The following is a 13,397-nucleotide window of genomic DNA, read 5'->3' on the forward strand; positions in this document are numbered from 1 at the left end:
ATGCAGATGCCAATGGTGGTGATCAGTTATTAAATGCTGGATGCCCTTCTAGACGCTAAGAATGTTGAGAATTGAAGCTCGATTTCGAATTAATCTCCGAAATAAGCTCTCCAAACCATTCTCAAGCTCTCCAAGACTGTTCTCTATTGTCATCAATTGACCTCGCACTGTTGTGATCTTCTCAATGTCTGCATCTTTGAGGTTGTATGTCAAGACATCCACGTTCCAGGACTGACACAAGTTCTCACAAGCCACTCTCGTGGCCTTTGAGGAAAGTGACCACTGGCTAGCTTTTGTTCTTTGTGTAAAGATTGAACGCATGATTGAGCAAAGGAGAGACCTAGTGATCACGCTTGCTTCGTTCAGAAGCCTCATGATCATTGAGAGCTCCATAGGTTCAGTTTCAGGTTGACATTTGCCATTGACCTGCTTCATGTCTTTATAGCTCTTCTTGATCATCTTCTGCATTGCTTTTCTCAAACGAATATGAGCCTTCACTCCATCTTCCATGGAATTCTTGCCTCTTCTCCTAACCGCAAGCTGGAGATCCTGAATGCTCTCTTTTGTTGAGCTGACTGTATCCTTGATGATGCCAAAGAAGTCCAACAATTTGATTGAGCCATCTAGATGTTGCTGCCATGTTTTCTTCTGTCCAAGGTGGACCAGACCTTGTTGGATGCTCGGGAGGTGAAGAAGATCCTCCATGCCATCATACACTTCACCAAGGTGTCTCAACCCATTGCAGATCATCTCTCTTGTCACTGAAGTTGCTGATGGTTCTACCCAAATTCTAAGCTTGTGTAGCTCTTCTTCAACTCTGAGCGTAGTTGGATGAGCTTGGGAAGGTAAGCTGACTGACCGAACATGGAAAATCTTCTCTGTTGTTGCAGCCGAACAGGCCATTGCTGCTTTCTTTTCAGCCAATCTCTTGATGGATTGGAGCTAGAAGAGGAAGATGATGGGCTTGTTTCTCAGCCTTCTGCTCTACTTTCTTATATATACACCAAATGCACACCCATACAAGGAGACAACTAGAATCTTGGTAAGCTGAGCCATGCATATTGGTATAAGATATGCATGCCAACACACTTTTGTTCTTTATTATACTGATTGCTACTTTTGTCTCAACCATTAAGCATAAATATGTAGGGCTTGTCTCAAGTTTTCTGCTAAATTATGAATATGATGGTAGATCCACGACCATCTTTTAGCTATTCCAATTAATCTTTCTTGTTACTACTACTACTTCAGACAGCAGAATCATGCAACCTGAAGCTCAAGATGTTCTATATGTTGCAAATTGTCTTTCAAATTTATAATATAATTAAAGGATTCATTGTATGTGGAACTCTAGACATGCTCTTAGCTAGTTTTGTTATTGTTTCATGCCAACAGATTTACGATTCACCAATGGAATTTTCAAATGCTAGTTGTCTGTGACTGGTATGCCAAAAATATTTATCTAGTGGACACGATATGATGTGTTATAGTAGAAGTTAACCCCTGATCTTAATGATATCTATATTTAGGTTTGATGCTCCCTTTACAAAAATATTAGCTAGCAGTCCCTTAAAAATTTAGTTAGCAAGCATGCTAGTTAATCATTAGGGCTGTCACAAGTGCATGATATCATATTAAACACTGGATTTGAGGTCATGTGTATAACCATTTCGTTGTCACAGTAGAACTTCATTAATTAGATAAACTCTCATATTGTTAGGACCATGACCTAATACTTTTCCTCTACACTTAACTTAATTACAACAATCCACTTCTTGCTAATCTAGGAAATCAGATTAAACACTCTACCCTATCAAAAAAAAAAACACACAATGCTCTAATGTGAATGTGAATTCTCTATTTGTAAGAAAATTAACTTGGCCAATTTACATAAGCGTACCCAATGATCAAAAGATGACTATAGGAGTTTTTTTATCAGATTATTCTTGAGGTATCATAGAATCATTTGTTTAAGATCATTATAGAATGGAAAACCGACGGCTAATGGCAGTCATTTTAAGATGTATTCTTGAGTTACTAGCATTTTTGAAGTATCACAAAATTATCTTAAGATGTATTTTTAAAAAAACTACAAAAGCTTAGAAGCGACTATGAGTGATCATCTTGGTGTCACTTAAGGATGTTGCCAATATACAAGTTACTAACTAGAGTCAAGTTTCATATCAGGAGAATACACATTGAAAAAATACCCATCAGGCTAGCGTTGTATCATTTTGCAACCGTGCTTGGCATGGTCCAAACTATATATGCCAACCAATGTGATCTACACTATTTGATGTACTTCTACTCTTTTTTCCCCTTGTTCTACCGTGCATATGTGCATTAGTTTTGGTTTAGAGAGGCAACAAGCATCTTTGCACAGTATAACAATTCACATGAAACTCATCTTTGTCTGGCTTTCAAGTTTCCAATCAATCATGTCTAAGATCCCAGGCCCTTTACAGTATTTTGTTTTCATTTGTCCATGTTTAGATGCTGTGTTGGAGTTGAGATACAAATTTAAGTCAGGTTGATTGTTACCTAATGTTCTTAAATTTACTATATGAGAAGGAAATAAACTAATCAAAAGGCAGTATTTCAGTACTCTAATTCAAAGTGAAAAGATAAACGAAATAGAGGACCATGATGGATGAATAAATTCACTTCAAAACGGTATATTCTTGTTTATACAACTTTACAGCTCTCATGTTACAAGCAAAATTGGAATTCATTAGCTTCTCCATTAAAATATGGGTGCCAATTATATCGTTGTGTGATCAGTTGCCAGGTGATTGATTGATCGTCTAGAAGCTGAGAATGTTCAGAAGTGATACTCTATTCTGGATCAGCCTCCGAAATAAGCATTCCATACCATTCTCAAGATCACCGAGACTCTTCTCAATGCTCTGCAACTGATCCTGCACAATCACCGTCTTCTCAGCACCAGTTTCTTTGAGACCTGTAAACAGTGAGACATCCATGTTCCAGCAGGTCTCATAAGAGGTCTGACTTATAGCTCTCATGGCCTTGAAGGAAAAAGACCACAAGCTAGATTTTGCCTTCGGGGCAAATGTCGAATGCATGATTGAGCAAAGAAGAGATACAGTGATCGAGCACGCTTCATTCAGCATCCTCAAGATCACTGAGAGCTCAGATTGTTCAGGCACCGGTTGACATTTGCCATTCACTTGCTTCAACTCTTTATAACTCTTTTTGATCATCTTCAACAACGCCTTTCTCGAACGAATATAAGCCTTTACTTTATCTTCCGTGGGATTCTCGCCTCTTCTCCGGACTGCCAGTTGAAGATCCTGAACGCCCTCTTTCATTGAAATGACCGCATCCTTGATGGTGCCAAAGAAGTCCAACAATTTGATTGATCCATCTGCATGTTGCTGCAACAGTTTCTTCTGCTCAAAGTGGAGCAGACCTTGACGAATGCCTGGCAGATGAAAAGTATCCTCCATGCCATCGTATAGATCCCCAAGACGTCGCATTCCATTGCAAATCTTCTCTTTTGTCATTGAAGATGCTGATGATTCCATCCAGGTTCTAAGTTTCTGCAGCTCATCTTCTACTCTACGAGTGGCAGGATGAGTTTGCGATGGCAAACTGATCGAACGAACGTGAAATTTATTGACTGTCACGTCATTGCAGGTAGCCATTGCCGTCTTCTTCTCTGCTAAGCTCTTTAATTACTTTCTATCTGTGAAAAGTTTGAGTAGGAGAGTGAAGTGTTTCTGATCCTGCTGCTCTACTTATACACTGAAAAACTCCACTAACAGCTTATCTAAACAAATGGAAAGGAGACACAGAGAATCCTAAATCAGCGAGCCACCCATGCATGTGATGAAAATTTGAGCCCTACTATGCAATGTAGGAGATCTGCAAACAGTCCCCTTTTGTTTAAAACCCACAACACATGATTGCCATTATTCCACTGACAATTATGATGTTTAGGTTAATTGCTTGTCTCCTGTATATTTCTTTAAGATGCCTTGCCATTGTGTCCTGCTTGTCTCCTACCTCTCTTCCAAACTAATCCAACACCATAGCTTGCTTCTCATCTTACGTATAGGTTTCTAGTTCATCGAACTTGAGCACTGAACTTATTTGTCAGAAAACCAATTTATATGTGCTACACTTCTTGCTCATTTCAGTGGTTGCCTAAAAGTTGTCTGCTCAAGTTAAAATAATAGGTGATGCTGGTCGAGCAGCAAGCATGCTGTGTGGGTGTCTTAGAAAATGAAGCCGGAGCTTTTCCCCTCTGTTGTGAAGAAATAATTGTTGCCGTACTTGGATGGTACTGCTACTGTAAAAAATTGCGAATGCAAAATGCTAAGGCTAAAGGATCTCTTCATCTTAAAGCATACATTAAAAGTTTCACTTTAGCAGTGTCTGAATATAAGGTAAAATTGCTATGTCCGTGAACATGGATCTTTTGAGACCATTTTGATCATAATTTTTGATTCAGATTAAATTATAGAGTGTATAATATATCAAATCGAAGATCGTTTAGAGATCTATATTTGTTATCGAGTGTAATCTGTAACGGCTCAATCTTAAATTCAAAAAAAATATCATTTAAATTTTTTTTAAAGTCTTTGAAGAATTTTGATCCTTTTTATTAAGATTATTTTAGTCTTTTGTATAGTTATAATTTTTAGATTGTTTAAACATTTATTTAGTTAATGTTAGGGCATTATCTTTGTTTTGAGTTCATATTATCCAATTAAACCATGAAAAGAATTTTATGCGTTTTGTGATTTTCTGTGTCTTCCTTGAAACTCTCTGTTAGATCTAGTCTACAGAATAATTGATATTCTATCCTACGTCAAATTTTACCTCCCACTTTATGTCTTTGAAATATCTTCTTTTAACTTAGCTTCCTCGACTTCAAATAGCTAGAGGTGAGGGATTATTTATGTATCTTAAAATGTAAGATATATAATGGTAAGTGGTCGACGGTGTGACATTGACCCAATCATAATAGTTAATGGATTATGTATATTTCATTATGGATCTATAATATATCAAATTGAAAATTATTTATAGATTTACATTTATTATCAATGTAATCCATAATGACTCTTAAGTTCAAAAAATATCATTTAAAATTTTTTTGAAGTCTTTGAAGAATTTTAGTCATTTTTATTAAGATTATTTTTGTCTTTTATATTGTTAAATTTTTTAGACTATTTAAATATTTATTTAGTTGATGTTAAAACATTATTTTTATTTTGAGTTAATATTATCCAGTTCAATCATAAGAAACATTTTGTATATTTTATATATATTTTTTAATGTATTTTTTGAAATTCTTTATTAGAATTAGTCTATAGAATAATCATTATTCTATTTACGTCAAATTTTACCTCCCCTTTGAAATGTCTTCGTTTTAGTTTCCTCAACTTCAAATAGCTAGAGGAGAGGGATTAAAATGTAAGATATAAAATGGCAATTGGACGACGTTGTGACACTGATCCAACCATAATAGTTAATCAATCATGTATATTTCATTAAATCAAGTATTTTGATTGAAGGTGTTTAGTCAAATATGACTTCAATCAATATTCAACTAATACAATAAAACCTGCTTTATCCTTTCAATCACAAAATCAAGTATCAAATCTCTTTATCTACTTAAAAACTAAATAAGATTAGGTCAAGTTCATCCTTGCATAACAAGGTTGCCGACAACTAGCCATAAACTATAATTCAAGAGCCAATCAAACAACGATAAGTTAATAACAGATCGAGTTGATGATCCAACAAAAGATAAGTCATTTTATATCATTTCAAGTAGTCAGCTTACTAGTAGGTTATATAATATCACATTTTTGATCAATTACAATATTGCCATCTAAAAAGTACTAATTAACAGGCTTTTGACTTACTAGATGCGTGGTTAAACACATGATAAATTGCAAAATGAAATAGAAGAAAAGATAAATTTAATTAGTCAAAGAAAGCTATATATGTATATAATGTATATTTGAAAATATTTTAATTTAGTCATTATAACTTTAATTTAAAGGAATAATAGGTAACTATAATATAATCAAATCATATAGTATTTTTAAGATTTTAGGTTCATTCTATCAATTAATACAACAAGGTAAAGTCATTGGAATTATTGTTGCTATTGTATTATTTACTGAAATTCTTTTTCACATGCGTTTGATGACTTTAAAGAAATTAAATTCATACCAAATTACATTATAAAAAGAGCTTGAATTATTAGCAAATTGACACCATTGAATCATATTGGTCCATTGAGTTTGTTTGTATATTTTTTTCTTCTAATTTTGCGTCTTTTAAAACCATCAAACATTTGAGTCAAAATATTTGACAATCCTAAGGGACTCATATTTGTGCCATATGGCACCATTGCACCCACACCAATCTCTTAATTTTGTCTACTCTTTTTTTTTTTCAAATTTTGAGTTATTTAAAGTCATCAAACACTTTTGTCTAAAAGTGCTTAATGACCCCTCAATTTATATTAGATGAACACCATTGCACTCAGTAGTTTTCTAAGTTTGTGTATATATATTTTTTGATATTAGGTAAACGATATTTTTTTGATTCACCTATCAAATAAATTTGAAATATAACTTATGCACATCTAGAAATTAACTTTTAAAATATTCGATATCAGTAAGATTCAAAATCTAATTTTCTTAATTATTCCTTTGGTAAAGTATTTTACCATGTACCTAATGGATGTGATTTTTTTTTCTTTTTTACTTAATTTCAAGCAGATTGCATGATTCACTCCAAATGAGACTCGATCGGGTTCACTTCTTATATTATATGTATGCTCCAAAGTTGTTCCCGGGCACAATTGAATTGATTACCATAGAGTAAATTTGTTAAAGTGGACAAAGGTTGAATTTCAGTCAAGGCAAGACAATGTTTTTTCCCGTAGTGATCAATTGTAGTTTTTCGATTTATTTCCTTACAGATAGTCGTAGAACAGACCGTATGAGACCGTTGGAATGACGAATTTCATCTTTTACTAAAATATACTCCAAAGTTATCGTCTTGAATGCACTAACACGCCTTTAATTAATTGAAGTTATCTTTTTAACAAGTGACGTAAATTTAATAAGATGCTGCTGGGAAGTGTGTGTGTGTATATATAGTCCGATCGAGAGAGAAAGTGCCAACTACTGATTCAACCAGGTCAAATCTTGAAAAAGTCGACGTTAAGATTTTAAATTTAAAATCAGTATGAACAATTGAGGGGCTCTGATAACTATATTTTCACACACACACACACAACAAAACAGTCGCAATCTGAAATATAAAGTATGTATATACACAATATTGTCTGCCGTCCAATGTACGTAAGAACGTAACCCATCGTGATTTTTATGTCTATACAGTTCTAATTAAACAACGTAACTAATTTATTTGCTTAAGAACGTTCCCTTTGTTCTTTATTCCATGCACAAATTGTTTGGGTCAAACTTGAAATTTTCAATAGAAAAAAAAAGAAATATGAAAAAGTTGCATGCATAGTTACGTGTTTAGGAGTATGTCATAATCCTATATATCCTACTTAGTTGACTTTTTTTTTAAATTCTAAGTATCAAAATTTTATTTTCTGATTAATTTTAAAAATAATTGATTCGATTCTATAAAAATTTATCATTGACTATCAAAATAAATAAAAAATATAGATGGATGTTAATGGACAATCCAATATTATAAAATTTTAAAACTCTCTATATGTAATATATTTGAATCTCTGTTATCTAGAAAGTCTATACCATTTTTACGATTGCATCGTAATCTCGGGAGTACTTAGTTGATTTTTGCCATGCATTCCAAAGGCACAAACATCATTGATTTGGACCAATTATGATGTTACTGATTCAGTTTTTCTTATAAAATAATTAAATAATTCAAAAATAATTATATAGTAGACCAAAATTATTATATTGCTGTTTTTTATTTAAATTTTAAAATTAAACATACAGATGCATGCATCCTAGAAATTTATTGGTCTATGTTTTCAAAGCACTCAAAAAAAAGTCATAACATTTTAACTAAAAACTACTGCATTATTTTGTATTAGATGTAGTCTTTTATTTATTCACAAAGCCTTTTTATTTAAATTATCTAAATTCATAGAGCTTTTTTTAAATTATCATATGATTTAAAATTTTAATATATATGGGCAAAAAAAATCTCACGTTTAACGAATTGTCAAATGGACGTCCCTTTTGAAAAAAAAAATCATCAAATGGGCGACTCACCATACATTTTATTCCAAAAATACTTTTATTTTAGCATGGTTGTAAATAACTACTTTGTATCTATTATAACATTGTAACAACTCTTACTTTCCGTGTTCTTGTAGCAGCTACGACTAATTATTACATGTTATAATAGCTACTATAGTTACTACAATATGTAACAATTAATATAATATTATTATAGTATTGTAACAATTATTTATTAGTTGCTATAACTATGCAGTAGCTAGCTAAGTAGTTGATATTAGAGTTTTAAAATGATTTTGACCCATTTAAATAATTTTAATAAAGGTTAAATAATTTTGATCAAGTTAGTGAAAAGTATGTTAATTTAATAGTGTTCAAGATTTAAGGTGCAAAGATTTAAAATTTAAAGTTCAACTACAATTTATAACAACTACCTAATTAACTATTACAAACATTTTAAAATGATTAATTTAAAATAATTTTGATAAAGTTTAAATAATTTTGATCAAATTAATAAAAAATATTGTGATATAATAATATTTTTTATATACTAATTTTGATTAAAATAAAATAGTCTATTTTCACAATGTAGTAGCCATGAGTATTATTATACATTATATAGCAGTTACTTAGTTACTTGATAGTTGTTATAAAGTCTTAGAATAAGAGATGTTTTTTAGTATAAAATATATGGTGGGATGTATTTTTTTATTTTTTTTAATGTCAATTTGAATATATATATATATAGTAATTAAAAAATAATCATCCGGAAGAACAATTTAATTGGTCAATGATGACCACTTGACAAGTTTCTCTATAAATCTGACACGGTCACACAAATTTGAAATCATTCCCAGAACAGCATCAATGGAGAAGCAGCCGGTCGCCACCATTTCCCTCTTCCTCCTCGGTCTGACGATTGTCTTAGCAACTCTCACAACACGGGCGGCTGCGAGGTCGCCGGCAGTCTTCGTCTTCGGCGACTCCACCGTCGACGTCGGAAACAACGACTTCTTGCCCGATGATGCACCCAAAGCCAACTTCTACCCTTATGGCGTCGATTACCCTGGCATGATTCCCACCGGCCGCTTCAGCAACGGCTTCCTCGGCGTCGACTTCATCGGTAATATATACCAGCAATTCTATAGATCCGTTTAGAAATTAAAAGATAATTCAAACTCTGATATCGATTAATTTGCGAGTCATAATTTTATCATTTTGTGTGATGATTAAAGCCAAGGCAGCTGGGTCAGCGATGAGCCCGCCATCTTTTCTCTCTCTTTCCAACGCCGTCCAGGCGAGGCGAGGTGTAAACTTCGCCTCCGCCGGCTCTGGAGTTCTCGACGACATAGTAAGTAATTCATGAAATTAAAACAAAAATACTGTGATGATTTAGTTGATGATCGATCGCTTCTGTTACAGGGAATAGATATTGTGACAATGACCCAACAAATTAAAGATTTCGCGACAGTCGCCGGGGACCTCACGGCGAACACTGATCCTCGATTCGCCTCCGCCTACTTGAAGAAATCACTCTTCTACGTCAGCGTCGGGAGCAACGACCTCTTAGCCTTTGCGGACGTCCTCATCCCCAGAAACACTACCCAAAAGGACGAAATCGTGGCTTATATTCTCTGGCAATTTAAGGTTCAGCTGCAGAGTCTTTACGACCTCGGAGCACGAAAGTTCGCGGTGTTCGGGACTGGACTAATCGGGTGCGTTCCGGACTTGAGGAGGATGACTCCGGCCGGCGAGTGCAACTCCGAGCTGAACGATCTGTCTCTGAGGTACAAGACTGCGACGAGGGCTCTGCTGGAGCAGCTTGCCGTGGAATTGGAGGGGTTCAGATATTCCTTCTCTGATTTCTACGAAATGGGTAGCCTAATGTTAGTCTAATCCCCATAGATACGGTGAGTAGTGTTTCGTGCAGTTCCTCATCAAGCTAATTGATTAAATCAACAGATGTGCTGACGATCGATTACTGAACAGGTTTTACGGAGGTGAGAGCTGCGTGCTGTGGATCGGGAACGCTGAACGCGGAGGGGCCGTGCGCGCCCAACGCCACCTACTGCGGCGACCGGAATCATTACGCCTTCTGGGACTCATACCATCCGACGCAGGCCGTGTATCGGGTGGCAGCTTGGCTGTCGCTTTACGGGCCACCGCAGCTTGCTTACCCTGTCAACATCCAGAGCTTGCTGAAGAATTAATTAACAAGATATCTTTCTTGTTTGTCTTTAAACAATAAGAAAAATGAATTGCTTAGAATCACTGGGATCTGTATGGTTCAATTGTGTTTACGATCCAATTGAAATAGGGGTTCAACCTGATCCAATTCAGTAGCAAGAACAGAGCAGAGCAGTGTGGCCTTTGTTTTATTTGATTTAGTAGCAATACTTGAACATCAAAAACGAACTCCAACGGCGACAAGGGCAGTGGAGTCGAGCACACTTACAAATTGACGACGACAATTAAGCAAAACAATGCATGGAAGCAAACACACATGATCAAATTCAAATAGGCACGCACTCCGATCTGCTGCTTTAACGGATTAGATGATGTGGGGAGGCTCCTGTTGCATCTCGACGACCCTCTTCCATGAGGGGCGGCTGGATATGGCCTTCCACCACCGAGCCACCCTCTTCCTGGAGGTGAACAGCGAGCCGCAGTCAGTGTGGTGGACGAGGCGATGCGCGTTGGGGAGGTGGGAGAGGTCGGCCAACGTGAACTTGTCGCCGGCCAGGTACTCAGTCTCGTCGAGGCGACGGTCGTAGATTTCGAGCACGGCGTCGAGCTTCTTCTTGCTGCGCTCCACGGCATCCTTGTCCTGCTCCAGCGACAGCAGCGGCGCGAAGGCGAGGTTGAAGACGAGGGCGGAGCTGGGCGGATCGAAGTTCTGCGCCTCCGTCTGCAGCCACTGCTCGATGGAGGCGCGCTCCAGCGTGCCGGAGCCGAGCAGGTCCTTGTTCCCCTGCCCCGCGTACTTCTCCGCCAAGTGCCGGCAGATTTCACGCGAATCTGTAATTTAATTCATAGATAATTAATTTGTTTATCAAACAACAATTCAACAACAACAAACAAACAAACAAACAAAATGAATTGAAGCCCGATTTTCAAGTAGTTCTCTTACCGACGAGGGTCTGTTTTCCGTCTTCGAAAGTGAGAGCTTGTCCGAAGGGCTACAACGAAGAGTGTGACTTCAATTCTCAAGCATAATATTTGTTCTACAAAATGTTAATAAGACATATTATACAACCTGCAGCTTGAGATACTCAGGGAGTCTCCTTTGGCCCTTGTAGTTGTCGACGCGAATGAGTTGGAACTCAATTTCCTTCTCGAAGAGGCATGTCAGCACCCTCGCCACCTCGGCGGACGTCGGCGACCCGAAAACCTTCACACTCGCCATTGCTCGCGTATTGATCAGCTGCAGTGGCGCCTATTGCATGCAGATGGCTGTTGATGAACTGACCGCCGCTAGCTGCGTGGGTTTAAATAGGGAGAAGGGCGGGCAGAATAATGCTTTGCTTCATGGGAGGAAAAAGAAAAAGAGAAAGTGAAAGGACAAAGCTCCGCATTAAGTTCTGTTCAGGGAAGATTTGGTTCATGGAGTATAAAAGAGAATAAGCGTAAGCCTCGGACTTGCTTTGTTTCCCCCTTTTGTTTTAGCCAAGTGTCCTGCCAAAATATAAATAAATATATAAATAATTATTTATTTTAAAATTTAAATCTGAATTTAAAATATAATGTAACACGCTGTTGAAATCGAATCATATTTTCAAAAAATTAAATGACTCAAAAATAAATATATAACTATATAAAAATTTTGGCTAGTCAAAACTGATATATTTATGTGGTAACTTTGACCGGTTAAAATGGATAGATAATAGTTTTGATTAAAAGTATTATATTTATGTAATAGTTTTGATTGGTTAAAACTATTTGGATTTTGCTCGAGAAATAAAGTTAATACTGATCCCTCGCATAAAATTGTAGAGAGGCAGCTTAAAAGAGGATGCCAAAATCATCCCAATCACTGAAAAAAAAACAGCATACAATATGCTGATGATACGTTAATAATCATAAAAAAATTGAAGATCAGAATTTGCAGAACATTAAAATTGTTTTCTACAGTCTCTGCTAGCCTGCTTCAGTCTCTAAGGGTTCAAGGATAGATTACCAGAAAACCTACCCAAGTTTTACAGGTCACACTAGATACAAGAGGGAAGAGTTGGCAAGCAATTCAGATGTCATTAGAGAAGACATACAAATTACCTATAGCATACCTTGGCTTTCAACTCGATCGCAAGAGGGCCATCTAATTCATCGGCTTGGTTTCCAACTCGATCGCATGACGAGCATATAATTTAAAATTTTAAAATTTATAATATATATTATATTATTAATATTATAATGAATAATTTAATTTTAAAAATAATTAAAAATCAAATTAATTGAATTAAGGGTAATATAGTAAATGTAAAAGTAAGTAATGTATTAAAACCTTCAAACAAACAAGGTTTTGTCTCATTACCTAAGATTAAACCAAACAGCATTAGGTTATGTTTTATTCCCTATAACCTTGGTTATGTGATTACCAAGTAATCACATAACCAAGGTAATCACGAATGACCCCGGTTCAAGGATAGATTACCAGAAAACCTACCCAAGTTTTACAGGTCACACTAGATACAAGAGGGAAGAGTTGGCAAGCAATTCAGATGTCAGACATACAAATTACCTATAGCATACCTTGGCTTTCAACTTAGCACAAAGAAGCCAAATAATCAATATTAGCAGTCAAAAATTTCCAAGATACTAAAATATTTAGACACAACAAAGATATTTGTCAATAGGAAGAAGATTAACTCTCATAAACAGTGTCTTGAGCCAACAAATTGTTAAGAAGATTGTTAAGGATAGAAGCAAATTCATATGCATAAGTGGAGACACAAATGTATGCAACCACTCAGACCAGGGGAACTTGGCATACTTGATTAACAAATCCATAATTTCCCTTTTCCTTTGCTGGTGGAATATTCTATCAAAAGGAAATGATCAAACTTGGTCAATACTTGTTCGACAAGCAGTTACCAGACAGAAGCACATCTCAATTTTGAGAACAAAGTTCTGGTCATACTCATGGTGCGATATTTTGAACACGAG

At 35.8% G+C, this 13,397-nt stretch overlaps 3 protein-coding genes and 1 pseudogene across 3 annotated transcripts; 1 reads left to right on the forward strand and 3 right to left on the reverse strand.

Moving 5' to 3' along the window:
• Positions 1-48: 48 nt before the first annotated feature.
• Positions 49-903, reverse strand: LOC141822466 (uncharacterized). The gene has a single exon (XM_074709917.1). The coding sequence runs from the start codon at positions 901-903 to the stop codon at positions 49-51; it is 855 nt and encodes a 284-aa protein (XP_074566018.1).
• Positions 904-2,804: 1,901 nt separating this feature from the next.
• Positions 2,805-3,665, reverse strand: LOC141819992 (uncharacterized). The gene has a single exon (XM_074707267.1). It carries the CDS (start codon positions 3,663-3,665, stop codon positions 2,805-2,807), a length of 861 nt encoding a protein of 286 aa, XP_074563368.1.
• A 5,436-nt stretch (positions 3,666-9,101) lies between these two features.
• Positions 9,102-10,444, forward strand: LOC141822456 (GDSL esterase/lipase At5g55050-like; annotated as a pseudogene).
• Positions 10,445-10,785: 341 nt separating this feature from the next.
• On the reverse strand, positions 10,786-11,640 carry LOC141822432 (glutathione S-transferase F11-like). Its single transcript, XM_074709884.1, has 3 exons — positions 11,491-11,640; positions 11,365-11,413; positions 10,786-11,252 (listed from the first exon to the last, which is right to left on the reverse strand). The coding sequence occupies exons 1-3, from the start codon at positions 11,638-11,640 to the stop codon at positions 10,786-10,788; spliced, it is 666 nt and encodes a 221-aa protein (XP_074565985.1).
• Positions 11,641-13,397: the final 1,757 nt, after the last annotated feature.

This window comes from Curcuma longa, chromosome 2, assembly GCF_044706935.1.
Source record: "Curcuma longa cultivar G26 ecotype Majalengka, Jawa Barat chromosome 2, ITB_CL_G26_1.1, whole genome shotgun sequence".
Classification (NCBI taxonomy): Eukaryota; Viridiplantae; Streptophyta; class Magnoliopsida; order Zingiberales; family Zingiberaceae; genus Curcuma; species Curcuma longa.

Coding starts and splice junctions, on each gene's coding strand:
- LOC141819992 (XM_074707267.1), bottom strand. CDS start 3,665: ATGGCTACCTGCAATGACGTGACAGTCAATAAATTTCACGTTCGTTCG.
- LOC141822432 (XM_074709884.1), bottom strand. CDS start 11,640: ATGGCGAGTGTGAAGGTTTTCGGGTCGCCGACGTCCGCCGAGGTGGCG. Junction 11,414..11,490: donor CTGAGTATCTCAAGCTGCAG/GTTGTATAATAT, acceptor TCTTCGTTGTAG/CCCTTCGGACAAGCTCTCAC. Junction 11,253..11,364: donor CGGAAAACAGACCCTCGTCG/GTAAGAGAACTA, acceptor ATTAAATTACAG/ATTCGCGTGAAATCTGCCGG.
- LOC141822466 (XM_074709917.1), bottom strand. CDS start 903: ATGGCCTGTTCGGCTGCAACAACAGAGAAGATTTTCCATGTTCGGTCA.